This window comes from Elephas maximus, chromosome 16 (assembly GCF_024166365.1).
Source record: "Elephas maximus indicus isolate mEleMax1 chromosome 16, mEleMax1 primary haplotype, whole genome shotgun sequence".
NCBI classification, from domain to species: domain Eukaryota; kingdom Metazoa; phylum Chordata; class Mammalia; order Proboscidea; family Elephantidae; genus Elephas; species Elephas maximus.
In genome coordinates this window covers 7,012,185-7,030,227 of record NC_064834.1, presented here as the reverse complement: position 1 = coordinate 7,030,227, position 18,043 = coordinate 7,012,185, and the positions used below count along the sequence as shown (strand labels likewise).

General features: G+C 40.4%; 1 protein-coding gene across 2 annotated transcripts in view; it reads right to left on the bottom strand.

Annotated features, from left to right (window-relative positions):
- Positions 1-4,271: 4,271 nt before the first annotated feature.
- Positions 4,272-18,043, bottom strand: part of LOC126059941 (double homeobox protein B-like) — a 28,322-nt gene continuing 14,550 nt past the window's right edge. Inside the window, exons 3-5 of one of the 2 annotated variants that reach the window (XM_049856019.1) lie at positions 17,407-17,515; positions 16,843-16,997; positions 4,272-7,264 (exon numbers count right to left, since the gene is read on the bottom strand). In XM_049856019.1, the coding sequence (XP_049711976.1) occupies positions 6,605-7,264; positions 16,843-16,997; positions 17,407-17,515 (924 nt within the window). In that variant the 3' untranslated portion in view covers positions 4,272-6,604. Of the gene's footprint in view, positions 7,265-15,382; positions 15,543-16,842; positions 16,998-17,406; positions 17,516-18,043 lie in introns of those variants that run through there. The other variant, XM_049856020.1, reaches the window with a different exon arrangement.

Genomic DNA, 18,043 nt, shown 5'->3' with positions numbered 1-18,043 from the left:
TGATTGACATTTCCTGTGTAAACTGTAAACAAGGATGGTTTGATACTTTTTGTGTGGCTTTTTTTTTTTTTTTTTTTTGGGCTGCAGCCCGCCCTGTGATCGGTATGAACCTTGCAGGGATTGGTCAATGCAAAAGAAGTGACTATAGACTGCGCAAATGAAGTGTCTGTGGTCTGCTGAGAGAGGATTGGTCAGTTCGTGGCTCTGGTGGGAAGGCCAGCCTTGAAATTGACCAGGAGTTTGCTTATATATGCAGCCAACCCCACAGAGGTTGGCAGACAGAAGAAGGAAGAAGCAGAAAGAAGAAAAGGCAAGAGAGACAAGAACAGAAGCAGAGAGACAGAAGGGGCAAGGAACCTCCTAAAAGAACTGGAAAACAGGTCAAGGGCTGTAAGTTGAAGACAGCAAGAAGCCTTGTGGCAGAGTCAGTGCTGACGGCAGAAAGCTGCTGGTAGGAATGCACTTAAGAGAGCTGAACAAAACTGCTATGCTGGATGAACTGGGTCAGTTAGCAGTAGGGAGGCCAATGATGGTGAGGCTGAAGGCAGAGGGCCCTGCACAGCTAAGAGGGGGTGCGTGTGACCAAGAGGCAGCCTGTCCTGAGGGGGCTGAGGAGGAGCCTGTCCTCAGGGGGCTGAGAAGAGGCCTGCACAGCTGAGGGGGGGTGTGCATGGCAGAGAGAAGGGCCTGTTTGCTTGTACAGCTGAAAGGAGCTTGAGAGGCTTTCCTGCACCAAAGAAGGGAGGGATATGCTCTCCACTTTGAAGGGCCTTCCAGACTTTGCCTACATGCTCCCTGATGCCAAGTTGTAGCCTGTTGATCCTGATTCCGAGCTGTACCCTGTTATTTCTTTAATGAACCACTTAACTGTAAGTACAGTCTGTGAGTTTTTTGTGGTCATTGCAACAAATTATCGAAACCAAAAGAGATGTAGAGAATGCAATGCGGGGGGGGGGGACTGCTGGTGTCAGAATTGGAAAAAGGTTGGAGAGTGGAGGTATGTCTGATCTCCACCTCATGGGAATCAGCTTTGAGCTGATCCTGCTCATTATACCCAGTGAAGTTAGACAGATTCTGACACTACTACCACCTTTTTATAGCCCTGACTCATGGGAACCCTATGCGCAATGGGACTGAACTGTTGTAATCCGTAGACTTTTCACTGGCTAATTTTTTGAAAGTAGATCCCAAGGCATTTCTTTCCGGTCTGACTTTAGTCTGGGAGATCTGCTGGAATCTGTTCAGCGTCGTAGCAACACACAAGCCTCTGCCGACGAAGATGGGTGCTGTCTGCACGTGAGGTGCATTGGCCGGGACCCTCCTGCATGGAAGGCACGTCTCCCTCATAGAGGCTGAGAATTCTACCATTGAACCACCACTGCCCTCAAAATAGGAGCAATAACTTCTGCTGAGGGTAATTTGGCAATAAATACTGAGATTGCAAATATTCTGGCACATGCACTACAGGGTATAAAACCTTGAGAAACTCTTGCACATAATATACCCTGAGGCACACGTACGTATGTCCACTGCACAGTTTGTGGTAGTGTGAAGCTGGTGTCTCTACAGATATAAGCTATGAACTAGATCTAGGTGGACTGACCTTGTTCCCACACCTTCATGTGGAAAGGAGACAAAGCAAATTACTAAAAGAATTGTCGCACAACAAAGAATACAAATTGATAAAATAACAAAGAAGCAATCTTTGTTTTTCAAAGATATATTTATTGTACCAATATAAATTGACACACAGCTTGATACACCATAACACATTTTAGAAGTAACCATTTCCAAAGAAGGGAGGAGTTTCATTTCAAGGATGACCAAAGGTTTTAGTCCCCCACGTGTCTGTTTATAGTACTGTGGAGGCTTGCGTGTTGCTGTGATGCTGGAAGCTATGCCACCAGTATTCAAACACCAGCAGGGTCACCCATGGCGGGCAGGTTTCAGCTCAGCTTCCAGACTAAGACAGACTAGGAAGAAGGACCCGGCAGTCCACTTCTGAAATGATTTAACCAGTGAAAACCTTATGAATAGCAGAGGAACATCGTTTGATATACTGCTGGAAGAAGAGCCCCTCAGGTTGGAAGCCACTCAAAAGATAACTGGGGAAGAGCTGCCTCCTCAAAGTAGAGTCAACCTTTAATGACATGGATGGAGTCAAGCCTTCTGGACCTTCATTTGCTGACGTGGAATGACTCAAAATGAGAAGAAACAGCTGCAGATATCCATTAATAATTGGAATGTGGAATGTACGAAGTATGAATCTAGGAAAATTGGAAGTTGTCAAAAATGAAATTGAACACATAAACATTGATATCCTAGGCATTAGTGAACTGAAATGGACTGATATTGGCCATTTTGAATCATACAATCTACTATGCTGGGAATGACAACTTGAAGAGGAATGTCATTGCATTTGTCATCAAAAAGAACATTTGAAGATCTATCCTGAAGTACCACAATGTCCGTGATAGGATAATATCCATACGCCTACAAGGAAGGTCAGTTAATATGACTATTATTCAAATTTCTGTACCAACCACTAAGGCCAAAGATGAAGAAACTGAAGACTTTTACCAATTTCCACAGTCTGAAATTGATCGAACATGCAATCAGGATGCATTGGTTATTACTAGAGGTTGGAGTGTGAAAATTGGAAACAAAGAAGGATCAGTAGTTGGAAAATATGGCCTCAGTGATAGAAAGGATGCCAGAGATCACATCATAGAATTCTGCAAGACTAACAATGTCTTCACTGCAAATACCTTTTTTTACCAACACAAAAGGCAACTATATACGTGGACCTCGCCAGATGAAATACACAGGAATCAAATTGACTACATCTGTGAAAGAGACAATGGAAAAGCTCAATATCGTCAGTCAGAACTAGGCCAGGGGCAGACTGTGGAACAGAGCATCAATTGCTCATTTGCAAGTTCAAGTTGAAACTGAAGAAAATTAGAACAAGTCCATGAGAGCCACAGAATGACCTTCAGTATATCCCACTTGAATTTAGAGACCATCTCAAAATAGATTTGACGTGTTGAACGCTAATGACTGAAGACCAGACGAGTTGTGGAATGACATCAAGGACATCACACATGAAGAAACCAAGAGGTCAGTAAAAAGACAGGAAAGAAAGAAAAGGCCAAAATGGATGTCAGAAGAGACTCTGGAACTTGCTCTTGAATGTGGAGTAGCTAAAGCAAAAGGAAGAAATGATGAAGTAAAAGAGTTGAACAGAAGATTTCAAAGGGCAGTTTGAAAAGACAAAGTATTATAATGACATGTACAAAGACCTGGAGATGGAAAACCAAAAGGGAAGAAAATGCTCTTCACTTCTCAAGCTGAAAGAACTGAAGAAAAAATTCAAGCCTCGAGTTGCAATACAGAAGGATTCTATGGGGAAAAAATTAAACAACTCAGGAAGCATCAAAAGAAGATGAAAGGAATACAGTCACAATACCAAAAAGAATTGGTCGACGTTCAGCCATTTCAGGAGGTACCATGTGAGCAGGAACCAATGGTACTGAAGAAGTCCAAGCTGTATTGAAGGCATTGGCGAAAAACAAGACTCCAGGATAATTGATGGAATACCAATTAAGATGTTTCAACAAACGGATGCAGTACTGAAAGTACTCACACATTATGCCAAGAAATTTGGAAGACAGCTTTCTGACCAACTGACTGGAAGAGATCTGTATTTAGGCCTATTCCTAAGAAAGGTGATACCACTGATAGCAGAAATTATGGAACAATATCATTAATACATGCAAGTAAAATTTTGCTGAAGATCATTCAAAAGTGGCTGCAGCAGGATATCAACAGAAAACTCCCAGAAATTCAGGCCGGATTCAGAAGAGGATGCAGAACCAGGGATATCATTGCTGATGTCAGATGGATCCTGCCTGAAAGCATAGAATACCGAAAAGATGCTTACCTGGGTTTTATTAACTATGAAAAGGCATTCAACTGTGTGCATCATAACAAATTATGTATAACATTACGAAGAATGGGAATTCCAGAACACTTAATTGTGCTCATGAGGAGCCTGTATATAGATAAGAGGCAGTTGTTTGAACAGAACAAGGGGATGCTGCATGGTTTAAAGTCAGGAAAGGTGTGCATCAGGGTTGTATCCTTTCATCATACCTGTTCAATCTGTATGCTGATCTATTAATCCGAGAAGCTGTTCTATATGAAGAACAGGCATCAGGATTGAGGAAGGCTCATTAACAATCTGCGTTATGCAGATGACACAACCTTGCTTGCTGAAAGTGAAGAGGACTTGAAGCACTTACTGATAAAAATCAAAGGTCATAGCCTTCAGTATGGATTACCTCAACACAAAACAAAAATCCTCACAAGTGGACCAAGAAGCAACATCATGATAAACGGAGGAAAAATTGAAGTTGTCAAGGATTTCATTTTACTTGGATTCACAATCAACGCCCATGGAAGCAGCAGTCAAGAAATCAAAAGACACATTGCACCGTGCAAATCTGCTGCAAAGGACCTCTTCAAAGTGTTGAAAAACAAAGATGTCACCTTGAAGACTAAGGAGCACCTGACCCAAGCCATGGTGTTTTCAATCGCCTCCTACATATGTGAAAGCTGGACAATGAATGAAGACCGAAGAAGAACTGATGATATTTGAATTGTGGTGTTGGAGAAGAATACAGAATATACCACAGACTGCCAAAAGAACAAATAAATCTGTCTTGGAAGAAGTACAACCAGAATGCTCCTTAGAAGCAATGGTGGAGTCTACATCTCATATACTTTGGACATGTTGTCAGGAGGGATCAGTCTCTGGAGAAGGACATCATGCTTGGTAAAGTAGAGGGTCAGCGAAAAAGAGGAAGACTCTCAATGAGATGGATTGACACAGTGGCTGCAACAATGGGCTTAAGCATAACAACAATTGTGAGGATGACGCAGGACTGGGCAGTGTTTCTTTCTGTTATACACAGGGTTGCTATGAGTCAGAACCAATCTGATGGCACCTAACAACAATGAAGATTTTAGTATGCATACAATTTATTTATACTAAAATTGGAATGTTGTGGATACATATATACAGTCAGTCCCTGGATTACAAAAAAGTTTCGTTCCTAAGTCTGTCTTTAAGTTGAATTTATAGGTAAGTTAGGTATGGTTTGTATCTAACGTCAGTCAGTTAAATGTTTGTCTTAATATATAGTATACAGTGTACCTTTCTATGTATAAAAAACACTAAAGAAACACTTCCAGATACACTAAAGCATGATTAATATTATAATACAGAAATAATAATAGTAATGTTTTGTTGCATGTCACAAAGTTGTGTCCATTTGTTATTATGAACGATTGTATGTACCTCAGATTTAAAATATAATAACCTTTACAGGGGATGGTTCATAACTATGGGTTGTATATAAGTCGTGTACTGCCGGGGACTGCCTGTATGTACAAAAATATGAAAAAAAAAAATGAAAATGTGGAAAGTATCTCAGAGTGGTGCAAATGATTTACACCCAGTTACTAATCTAAAGGTTGGTAGTTCAAAACCCACCAAGTAGCACCACAGATCTGTTTCCCTAAAGATTAAAAAACACATTGCCATCGAGTCCATTCCTACTCACAGCAACCCCATAGACTACAACCAAGAAAACCTTATGGAGCAGTTCTACTCAGTAACACACAGAGTCACCCATAGCAACATCAATAGATTTTTCTCAGTGATGACATGGTGATGCTCTTGTACTTTTACTTGTAATTTTCTGGGCATTTTAAATGGTCAAGAGAAAAAACACATTTATACATGAAGAATACTTAGTATTATGGTTATATCATAATTTATTTAATCATTCTCTCATTGATGGTTACTGAGATAATTTCCACCTCCCAACTCCAACTCTCAGAGATAGGAAAACACTCAATTTTATGAACTCACATTATCAGGAAATATAGCATCCTCTCATTTTCTACACATCAAACTAATTTACATTTGACTTCTCATATTGCTAGAAGGGGAGTAATGACTGTTGTGTCCCTCTTAGAACTATTTTCTTAGCTTGGGTTAAGTTATAGTTTAGGAGCTGGCCAGCCTGGCCAGGCAGTGATGATTGCAGAAAAGACTGTTATCCATCAAGGATTCAGACAATATGTCTGCTGCTGGTGCCTGTTGTGCCTCCTAATGGAGTACGAAGCTTTGAAACCATCATTTACATAACGAAGTAAATACAGAAGACAAGCACTGCCCACAGGACAGTGTAAAAGCCTCCATTTGGATTTCCGAGTGATTTATCCTTCTTTCTAACTTAATCTTGCTCCTGATCGTGACATCCTCCTTGTTCATTGTCCCTTAAATCATTCTGATTCCAATTTTTAAAAAAGGAGACCAGGATCAGGGATATGAGAATGACATCTTCCTCTGAGGTCTTGGTGACCTTCACAGCATGTGCAGGAAACCTGAAAATCGTCTACAGTGAGGGGTGGTTCAGATCGTGGAGGGGCCACCTGTGGATCCAAATGCAAAAGGCTGTGCCTTTGACCTGTTTGATGAATGAGGTGTTGGTCTGTAAAGCTTGAGGTTTCTATCTATTACCAGTGCGGTTGCTCAATGGATGACATGGCTCTTAAACTGACAGTGCCACAGATTCATCTCAAGGGATCCTGAAGACCACGGTGTTCCTTCAGGGGGTTCCCATTCAGCTATCAGAGCCTGGCATGCCTCATCCCAGCATTGTGTAATGAGAGCTAGGTCTTGCTCACTCTGACCCCACCATTTTTGTTTTTTGTTATCAGGTTGTGGCTGAAAATAGTGCTCAAAGTGCAACCCTGCTGCTGCAGTGTGTTCCTTGTGATTAGGACATTGTCCTTGCCATTGGGGCCAGGAAGGAGTTTGAGTATCTGAGAGCTCCTTTCTCAGATCACTTGCTTGCAAGTGATTTAAAAGTGTCAGAGGGCGATGAGAATCCTCTCCTCTCTGCAGAGCCTGAGTGGGCTGGACCATCATAACACCTGGTGCTTGGCTCACATTTGGATGCTTGGGGTCCCGAGGAGCAAAAGACATGTGGGACAGATAAAGAGCAGGTATAAATGTTTGGTTCCTGCTGAAAGAATCAGAGGGAGGAAAATGATGAACTGTGCTTGGGAGAGTAGAATGGTCACTTTGGTCCTGCTGAACACTCAAATTTGGGTTGTCTGTCAAGGAATTCACATGTTTTCTTCTACTCTGTCCATTTGGGTGTCGCATTCTTCGGTTCTGAAACCATATCTAAGTGCAGAATAGGGAGACACAGACATGTGATTCCAGCTCTGTATCTCATACTCTGTAAAGCAAAGAGATGATTTCTATAAAGTCTAATCTCAGGGTAATTCAATATTTAACATTTGGTCTTTTAAAGTAGTCCAAATTAAAAGCAATTTACTCCTGCTTGAGAAGCAAGACTCTAGGTGACCCAAATGGTTTGTACTTAACTACCAAACCAAAGGTAGGTGGTCTGAACCCACCCAGTAGCACCACAGAAGAAAGGCCTGGTGCTCTGCTTCCATAAAGATTACAGCCAAGAAAACTCTATGAAGCAATTCTACTCTGTAACACATGGCATCACCATGAATTGGAATTGAGTCAATGACAATGGATTTTGTTTTTGTTTCTTTGCTTGTATTTTGTAGCTTGAGATATAGTCTACATTGATTTATTAGAATATCAGGTCTTTATCTCTCCACACAACACTATTTTTTTCTTCATTTTTCTATAGCTCTGTAATTTATTATTAGTCTCATTTGTATTGTAGGGGATATATTTGAAAATCTACCACCCTAGCCCAGAAACCTCCATGTCCACACACAATCATGATTTCTCTAAATTGTTCCCCTCTTGAAATGGAATGTGTGGCTAATTGCTTCCATGAACAACCTGCCTCCTTTGCCATGAGACCAGAAGAACTAGATGGTGCCCTGCCACCATTACTGAACATTTTGATCAAAGATTCTATAGAAGAATCCTGATCAAAAGAAGAAAAATTCAGAACCGAATTTCAAATTCTCTGGAATCCAGACTTTCTGGATCCATGCAAACTATATGAATCCCTAAAACTACTGCCCTGAAATAATCTTTAAAACTTAAACCAAAAATATCCTTGAAGTCTTCTGAAAACTAAACAATAGAGGCGGGGCCAAGATGGCTAGCTAGTCAGGAGTTCTGCTGAACCCTCTTGCAACAAACACCCAAAAAAAACAAGTGAATCAATTACATATATGACAGTCTATGAACCCTGAGCATCAAACACAGAACTAAGGAATTGACCTGAGTGACAGAGGAGCGAGAGTCCCTGCAGAAGCAGTGATGCGTGGCCAAGCCCACGCAGCGCCTCAGCTCTGATTCCTTGTTGCCGCTCCTTGGTGCAAATGCTGCAGGGCTGATGGTAGTTTCCTGAGCAGACCTAAGCCCCTGGGGCAACCTCAGTGGGGACCTATCCAGTGCACACAGGCTACACACGCCTCTGGAATCTGAGATAAAACAGTGCTCTGGACACAAGATAAGTGATTTTGTCTAATTTACCACATGGATCTAATAGCTCCTTCTGAAAGTGCTCTCTCCTATCTATCTGATCCACCCCCTTCCTGCCCCAGCCAGCTTCATTAACATTTGAATTCCCTGGGCCTGAGATAGAATGTGCAGTGCTGGCTTTTTCTGACCCATTCTCCTGGCCTGGGAGAAGGATCAAATTAACAGAAGAAAAATACATTCCCAGCTCCCCTAAACTGGAAACTCAGAGCAGAAGTGGCTACAGTCCAGACATAAGCAATCCACAGACTTTGGCTTTCACCCCTACATGGAGCCAGGTGGCTATTATAATGCAAAGGCAAATCTGTTAGAGGTCTGACTGTAATTGTTTCAGGTGTGCAGTGGAGAGGTAGGTTTTGGAGGTCTGACACCACTCTGTCTATTGAACAGAGCCCTCACCTACCCGCAGCAGGGACCTGAGGGCTGAGGCTCCATCCATGCCACCTAGCCACCCACGAAAGGGGTCTGAGGATAGTAGTGCCTACCAGTCTTTACAGGTACAAGCACTGGGTGCCTAAGGTACAGCTGGAGAGCCCACCCACCAGAGCGCTTTAGAGAACAGGGATGCTTCTTCCTCACTGACACTTGGGGGAAGGCTGTCAGCACCCTGCCGTCCTCAGAGCATGACCCCCTGGCGCTACCAGAAACCAGTGCATACAACCATCACCACTACTCCTTTAAGATAGCAGGTGAGAGCCTACACCACACACTAGGTGACCGACTATCAGGACACCTGAGCTGAATCTATTCAAGAATAGTGAATGGACTCATAGGCTCATATACCTGGTAACAGTTCTAACCATCTGGTACCAGCATATTAGTGCTTCAAAGGCTCCAATAATCAAGATTGTGCACTCTAGTAGCCTATCTGGGTATACTGAAACAAAACAAAGCAAGAAGATAGGACACAGTGAGCAAACATAAAATAAATTGTTACAATATCTTATAGATGGCTTGGAGACAGCAGCTGATATTAAATCACATAAAGAAGCAGACCATGACTGCTTCTACAAACTCCCAAAACGGAGAATCAAGGTCTCTCCCGGATGAAGATGTATTCCTGGAATTGTCAGATGGAGAATACAAAAGATTAATATACAGAATGCTTCAAGACATCAGGAACAAAATCAGGCAACATACAAAAAAAGCCAAGGAACACATAGATAAAGCAGTTGAAGAAATGAAAAACATTATTCAAGAACATAATGAAATATTTAGTAAGCTCCAAGAATCCATAGACAGCATTCAGACATTCAAAAGATTAACAATAAAATTACAGAATTAGACAACTCAATAGGAAGTCAGAGGAGCAGAACTGAGGAACCGGAATGCAGAGTGGGGGAGCTGGAGGATAAGGCAATTGGCACCAATATATTTGAAGAAAAATCAGAAAAAAAGAATTTAAAAAATGAAGAAGCCCTAAGAATCATGTGGGACTCTATCAAGAATAACTTGCGAGTGATTGGAATTCCAGAACGGGGAGGGATAACATAAAATACATAGAGAGTTGTTGAATATTTGTTGGCAGAAAACTTCCCTGACATCATGAAAGATGAAAGGATATCTATCCAAGATGCTCATCAAAACCCATACAAGGCAGATCCCAAAAGAAAGTCACCAAGACATATTATCATCAAACTTGCCAAAACCAAAGATAAAGAGAAAATTCCAAGAACAGCCAGGGATAAGGGAAAAGTCACCTACAAGGGAGAATCAATAAGAATAAGTTCAGAGTACTTGGCAGAAACCATGCAGGCAAGAAGGCAATGGGATGACATTGAAGGAGAAAAATTGCCAGCCAAGAATCATATATCCAGCAAAACGGTCTCTCAAAAATAAAGGCAAAATTAAGTCATTTACAGATAAACACAAGCTTAGAGAATTTGCAAAAACCAAATCAAAACTACAAGAAAAACTAAAGGGAATTCTCTGGTTAGAAAATCAATAACATCAGATATCAGCACAACACTAGGACACAGAACAGAGCATCCTAATATCAATTCAGATAGGGAAATCAAAAGAACAAAATAAGATTTTAAAAAAACATTCAAAACAGGGAATCACTGATGTCATTATGTAAAAGACGACAATAATCAATAAAGAGGGAATAAATACAGTAGGCACAGATCTTCCATATGGAGAGGAAATCAAAGCAATATAGGGAGATACGAGTTAGGTTTATACTTAGAAAAATAGGGGTAAAAATTAAGGTAAGCACAAGGAACACTATCAATCCCACACTTCAGAATAAAAGCCAAGATAGACTCAGCAAAAACAAATTTAACTACAACGAAAAAGAGGAACACACGATTTACAAAGAAAAACTTCTCAGCACAAAAAAGTAAGTGGAAAGATGAAACCGTCGACAACACACAAAAAAGGCATCAAAATGACAGCACTAAACTCATACCTATTTATGATTACACTGAATGTAAATGGATTAAATGCACCAATAAAGAGACAGAGAGTTGCAGATTGCATTAAAAAAACATAATCCAGCTATATGCTACCTACGAGAGACACACCTTAGTCTTAGAGACGCAAACAAACTGAAACTGAAAGGATGGAAAAAAATATATCAAGCAAGCAACAATCAAAAAAGAACAGGATTGGCAATATTAATTTCAGACAAAATAGACTTTAAAGTTAAATCCACCACAAAGGATAAGCAAAGACACTATATAATGATTAAAGGGACAATTTACCAGGGAGATATAACCGTATTAAATATTTATGCACCCAATGTCAGGGTTGCAAGATACATAGAACAAACTTTAACAGCATTGAAAATTGAGATAGACGGCTCCACAATTATAGTAGGAGACTTCAACACACCACTTTCAGTGAAGGACAGGACATCTAGTAAGAAGCTCAATAAAGACATGGAAGATCTAAATGCTACAATCAAAAAATTGACCTCATAAACATGTACAGAACACTCTACCCAACAGCTGCAAACTATAATTTCCTTTCTAGTGCACATGGAACATTCTCTAGAATAGACCACATATTAGGTCATAAAGCAAGCCTTTGCAGAATCCAAAACATCAAAATATTACAAAGTGTCTTCTCAGTCCATAAGGCCATACAAGTAGAAATCAATAATAGAAAAAGCAGGGAAAAGAAATCAAACACTTGGAAACTGAACAATACCCTGCTCAAAAAAAACTAGGTTTAGAAGACATTAAGGAGGGAATAAAGAAATTCATAGACTCCAATAAGAATGAAAACACTTCCTATCAGAACCACTGGGACACAGCGAAAGCAGTACTCAGAGGTCAATTTATATCAATAAATGCACACATACAAAAAGAAGAAAGGGCCAAAATCAAAGAACTGTTCCTACAACTTGAACAACTAGAAAGAGAGCAAAAAAACAAACTCTCAGGCACCAGAAGAAAGCAAATAACAAAAATTAGAGCAAAATTAAATGAATTAGAGAACAGAAAAACAATTGAAAGAGTTAACAAGACCAAAAGCTGGTTCATTGAAAAAATTGATAAAGCATTGGCCAAATTGACAAGAGAAAAACAAGAAACAAAACAAATAACCTGAATAAGAAATGAGATGGACGACATCACAACAGACCCAACTGAAATTAAAAGAATCATACCAGATTTTTACGAAAAATTGCACTCAGACAAATTTGAAAACCTAGAAGAAATGAATTCCTAGAAACACAGTACCTACCTAAACTAACACAAACAGAGGTAGAAAAACTAAATAGACCCATAACAGAAGAAGAGATTGAAAAGATAAAAAAAACTCCCAATTAAAACAAAGCTCTGGCCCAGACGGCTTCACTGCAGAGTTCTACCAAACTTTCAGAGAAAATGTAACATTGCTACTACTAAAGGTATTTCAGAGCACAGAAAAGGATGGAATACTCCCAAATTCATTCTATGAAGCCAGCATACCCCTAATATCAAAACCAGCTAAAGACACCACAAAAAAAAAAAAGAAAATTACAGACAAATATCCCCCATGAACTTAGATGCAAAAATCCTCAACAAAATTCTAGCCAATAGAATTCAACAACATATCAAAAAAATAACTCACTATGACCAAGTGGGATTCATACCAGGTATGCAGGGATGGTTCAACACTAGGAAAACAATTCATGTAATCCACCATATAAATAAAACAAAAGACAAGAACCACATGATCTTATCAATTGTTGCAGAAAAGGCATTTGACAAAGTTCAACAATCATTCACGATAAAAACTCTCAGCAAAATAGGAATAGAAGGAAAATTCCTCAGCATAATAAAGGGCATTTATACAAAGCCAACAGCCAACATCATGCTAAATGGAGAGAGCCTGAAAGCATTTCATTTAAGAACGGGAACCAGACAAGGATGCTCTTTATCACCACTCTTATTCAACACTGTGCTGGAGGTCCTAGCCAGAGCAATTAGGCTAGATAAAGAAATAAAGGGCATCCAGATTCGCAAGGAAGAAGTAACAGTATCTCTATTTGCAGATGACATGATCTTATACACAGAAAACCCTAAGGAATCCTCAAGAAAACTATTGAAACTAATAAAAGAGTTCAGCAGAGTATCGGGATACAAGATAAACATACAAAAATCACTTGGATTCCTCTACACCAACAAAAAGAATATCGAAGAGGAAATCACCAAATCAATACCATTTACAGTAGCCCCCAAGAAGATAAAATACTTAGGAATAAATCTAACCGGAAATATAAAAGATTATACAAAGAAAACTACAAAACACTTCTGCAAGAAACCAAAAGAGACCTACATAAGTGGAAAAACATACCTTGTTCACAGATAGGAAGACTTAACGTTGTAAAAATATGACCTATAGATACAATGCACTTCCGATCCAAATTCCAATGACATTTTTTAATGTGATGGAGAAACAAAGCACCTACTTCATATGGAAGGGAAAGAGACCCCGGATAAGTAAAGCATTACTGAAAAAGAACAAAGTGAGAGGCCTCACTCTACCTGATCTTAGAACCTATTATACCACCACAGTAGTCAAAACTGCCTGGTACTGGTACAGCAACAGATACAAAGACCAATGGAACAGAATTGAAAGTCCAAACATAAATCCATCCACATATGATGGATTGATATTTGATATTTGACTAAGGCCCAAAGTGAGTTAATAGGGGAAAAGACAGTCTTTTTAACAAATGGTGCTGACATAAGTGGATATCCCTCTGCAAAAAAATGAAACAAGACCCATACCTCACTCTCTATGCACAAAAACAAGCTCAAAATGGATCAAAGACTTAAATATAAAATCTAAAATGATAAAGATCATGGAAGAAAAAATAGGGACAATGTTAGGAGCCCTAATACATGGCATAAACACTATACAAAACATTACTAACAATGCAGAAGAAAAAGTAGACAACTGGGAGCTCCTAAAAATCAAACACCTATGTTCATCCAAAGACTTCACCAAAAGAGTAAAAAGACTACCTACAGACTGGGAAAAGTTTTTAGCTATGACATTTGCGATCAGTGCCTGATCTCTAAAATCTTCATGATACTGCAAAAACTCAGCTGCAAAAAGACAAATAACCTAATTAAAAAATGGGCAAAAAAAATGAACATACATTTCACTAAAGAAGACATTCAGGTAGCTAACAGATACATGAGGAAATGCTCAAGGTCATTAGCCATTAGAGAAATGCAAATCAAAACTACAATGAGATTTCATCTCACTCCAACAAGGTTGGCATTAATCCAAAAAACACAAAATGATAAATGTAGGAGAAGCTGTGGAGAGATTGGAACACTTATACACTGCTAGTGGGAGTGTAAAATGGTACAACCAATTTGGAAATTGATGTGATGCTTCCTTAAAAAGCTAGAAATAGAACTACCATATGATCCAGCAACCCCCCTACTTGGAATATATCCTGGAGAAATAAGAGCCTTTACACGAATAGATATATGCACACCCATGTTCATTGCAGCACTGTTTACAATAGCAAAAAGATGGGAGCAACCAAGGTGCCCGTCAATGGATGAATGGATAAATAAATTATGTTTTTTTTTTTTATATTCACACATCGATAAAGAACAGTGATGAATCTGTGAAACGTTTCATAACATGGAGGAATCTGGAAGGCATTATGCTGACTGAAATTAGTCACTTGCAAAAGGACAAATATTGTATAAGACCACTATTTTAAGAGCTCAAGAAATAGTTTACACAGAAGAAAATATTCTTTGATAGTTATGAGAGGGGGGAAGGAGGGAGGGTGGGAGGGGGTGTTCACTAATTAGATAGATAAGAACTACTTTAGGTGAAGGGAAAGACAACACACAATACAGGGGAGGTCAGCACAATGGGACTAAACCAAAAGCAAAGAAGTTTCCGGAATAAACCGAATGCTTTGAAGGCCAGCATAACAGGGACAGGGGTTTAGGGACCATGGTTATAGGGGACATATAAGTCGATTGGCATAATAAAATCTGTTAAGAAAACAGTCTGCATCCCACTTTGGAGAGCAGCGTCTGGGGTCTTAAACGCTAGCAAGGGCCATCTAAGATGCATCAATTGGTCTCAACCCACCTGGATCAAAGGAGAATGAAGAACACCAAGGACACAAGGTAATTACAAGCCCAAGAGACAGAAAGGGCCACATAAACCAGAGACTACATCAGCCTGAGACCAGAAGAGCTAGACGGCACCCGGCTACAACCGTTGACTGCCCTGACAGGGAACACAACAGAGAACCCCTGAGGAAGCAGGAGAGCAGTGGGATGTAGACCCCAAGTTCTCATAAAAAGACCAGACTTAATGGTCTAACTGAGACTAGAAGGACCCCGGTGGTCACGGCCCCCAGGCCTTCTGTTGGCCCAGGACAGGAACCATTCCCAAAGCCAACTCTTCAGACAGGGATTGGACTGGACAATAGGTTGCCGGGGGATGCTGGTGAGGAGCGAGCTTCTTGGATCAGGTGGACACTTGAGACTATGTTGGCATCTGCTGCCTGGAGGGGAGATGAGAGGGTGGAGGGGGTTAGAAGTTGGTGCAATGGACACGAAAAGAGAGAGTGGAGGGAGGGAGCGGGCTGTCTCATTAGGGAGAGAGCAATTGGCAAGGTGTGTATATAAGTTTTTGTGTGAGAGGCTGATTTGATTTGTAAACTTTCACTTAAAGCACAATAAAAATTAAAAAAGAAAAAAGAAAAAACCTTTCCTCCTCTTGGCAATTCCTGTGATCCATATGAAAATCACCTACTCTGTCACAAATGAACTTAACTGGTTCTGGAGTTGAAATTAATATATTTGGTCCATATGTTCCATTCATATGATAAAAAAACCCAAAACCAAACCCACTGCCGTCGAGTTGATTCCGACTCACAGTGACCCTATAGGACAGAGCAGAACTGCCCCATAGAGTTTCCAAGGAGCTCCTGGCGAATTTGTACTGCTGACCTTTTGCCTAGCAGCTGTAGCACTTAACCACTATACCACCAGGGTTTCCATTTATATAATACAGACAGATAAATTGTGCTCATGATACACCCCGCTATCAACTATAGATGAACAGAAAACTCTGGTTGTTTGAAAAGGTATAGTCTCCAAAATAACCCCTTTAATTTCAACACTTGATATGTAAACAAGCTGCCTTGACAAGGTTGACATTTTTCCTCTTTGCTGATGTGTTTAAGACAATACAAGTCTTAAACACGTGTGTATAAATATGTTCGTAGCTTTACCAACATAATTAATAGTGTTTGAGAATTTCTGTGTAAATTATCCCATGACTGTGCTTCCTGATTCAGTAACAGTTAACAAAGGGAGACGAGGTACTAAATGAGGGTAATCTTTATTCCTCAACCCGAGGTCACTTGGCAATGCCTGTAGGTTTTTTTACTTATCACAACTGGGATAATAGGGACAGGGGCTCTACTGGCATCTGTGATGCTGAAGAACTTTCTATGATGCACAGAGCGACCCCTAAAAACAAAGAACTAGTCAGCTGTAAATGACAACACTGCCAAGGTTTAGAAACCATGACATGTGGGGTGTTTCCAAAATAGAGATTAACTTTCCCATTTTTCCACTTTTTTCCCTTTATTGCTTCTAAGTGCACGCACTGCTGGTAGGTAGGCTTTAAAATGTGTTCTTTTGCAGGACTGCAACTTGCAGTGCCAGGCACTTACCACCTCATATCCTTGCCTTAGATTGCTATGACAACCCAAAATAGACCAAATACGCCATGCATACAGGGGGTACTACCACTTCCGGGCAGGACAAATGTAGTGCCACAGCCACAGAACTTACTTGAATCCTTGACTCTGGAATCCCTGTTTGTTGCGCCAGCTCTTCCCTGATAGCAATACCCGGGTATTGATTCTTCTCAAAGGCTTGAACTAGGATGCTGGTTTGAGATCTTGTGATAGATGTCCGGCTTCTTCTGGCTTCCTTTGGGAAGTTTTCTAAAGGAGGACGCAGGTACAAAAGAGGGCTTTTAGGCCAGTTTTCACTTTCAAACACCAAACACAACTCTTTGAATACCATTCTAATCACCTTTACTCCTACACCCCCTTGAAGAGCTCATTAATCTGCTCTACCCTTACAGTAAAATCTCAGAGTGACAGAGAAAAGAGGCTTCGCTTCCTAGCAGCAGCAGGACCAGAAATCCAAAGTCTTCTTTGCTAAGAACTGGACTGTCACTGTCAAATATTTGGGCAATGTTTATGCCTCTGACATTAGGGTGCCTAGAACTAGCTATATTTTGTTCTTATCCTAAGTATTCTTGTGGAATACTTGGGTACAACATACAGAGTTGTTTCTACTGTCAATGAGATTCGTTGAGGAATTGCATTTAGACTGGTGGCTCCTTACCTTGAGTCATAGACTGAAGCTCATCCTGTCTCTGATCTTCCCCAAAGGAGCATCCAGATCCCTTTCGTCTCTGTCTTTGATGTATCTGTCTGTGGTTTTGAAACCAAATCTAAATGAAAAAAAGATGTGAGAACCACACAACTCAATCTACACCATAGCAAACATCGGGTCCAGTAAAAAATGGATCTGCCAATTTGGCCCTTGGGGAAATACCCATAAGAGAAAGGCAATGTAGTATGCTAGGAATGATGTTATTATCTTAACTTCTTAGGATAAAATTCAGGACTGCACACAATCTGCAATCAACTTAAATCAGCATTTTTTTTTTTTTTTAATCCTGATGGTGTCCAAAGTAAATTTCTCTGATTTAAGAGACACCCTGGTGGCGTAGTGGTTAAGTGCTACGGCTGCTAACCAAGAGGTCAGCAATTCAAATCCGCCAGGCGCTCCTTGGAAACACTATGGGGCACTTCTACTCTGTTCTATAGGGTCGCTATGAGTCGGACTCGACTCGATGGCAGCGGGGAGAGGGGGGTTTGGTCTTCCAAAGGAACGGCGTTTTCTTGGCCCCTCTCGTCTCATAAGCAACACCATTTCATAACACCCAATATATGTGCAAATGATCTGGTAAGAATTC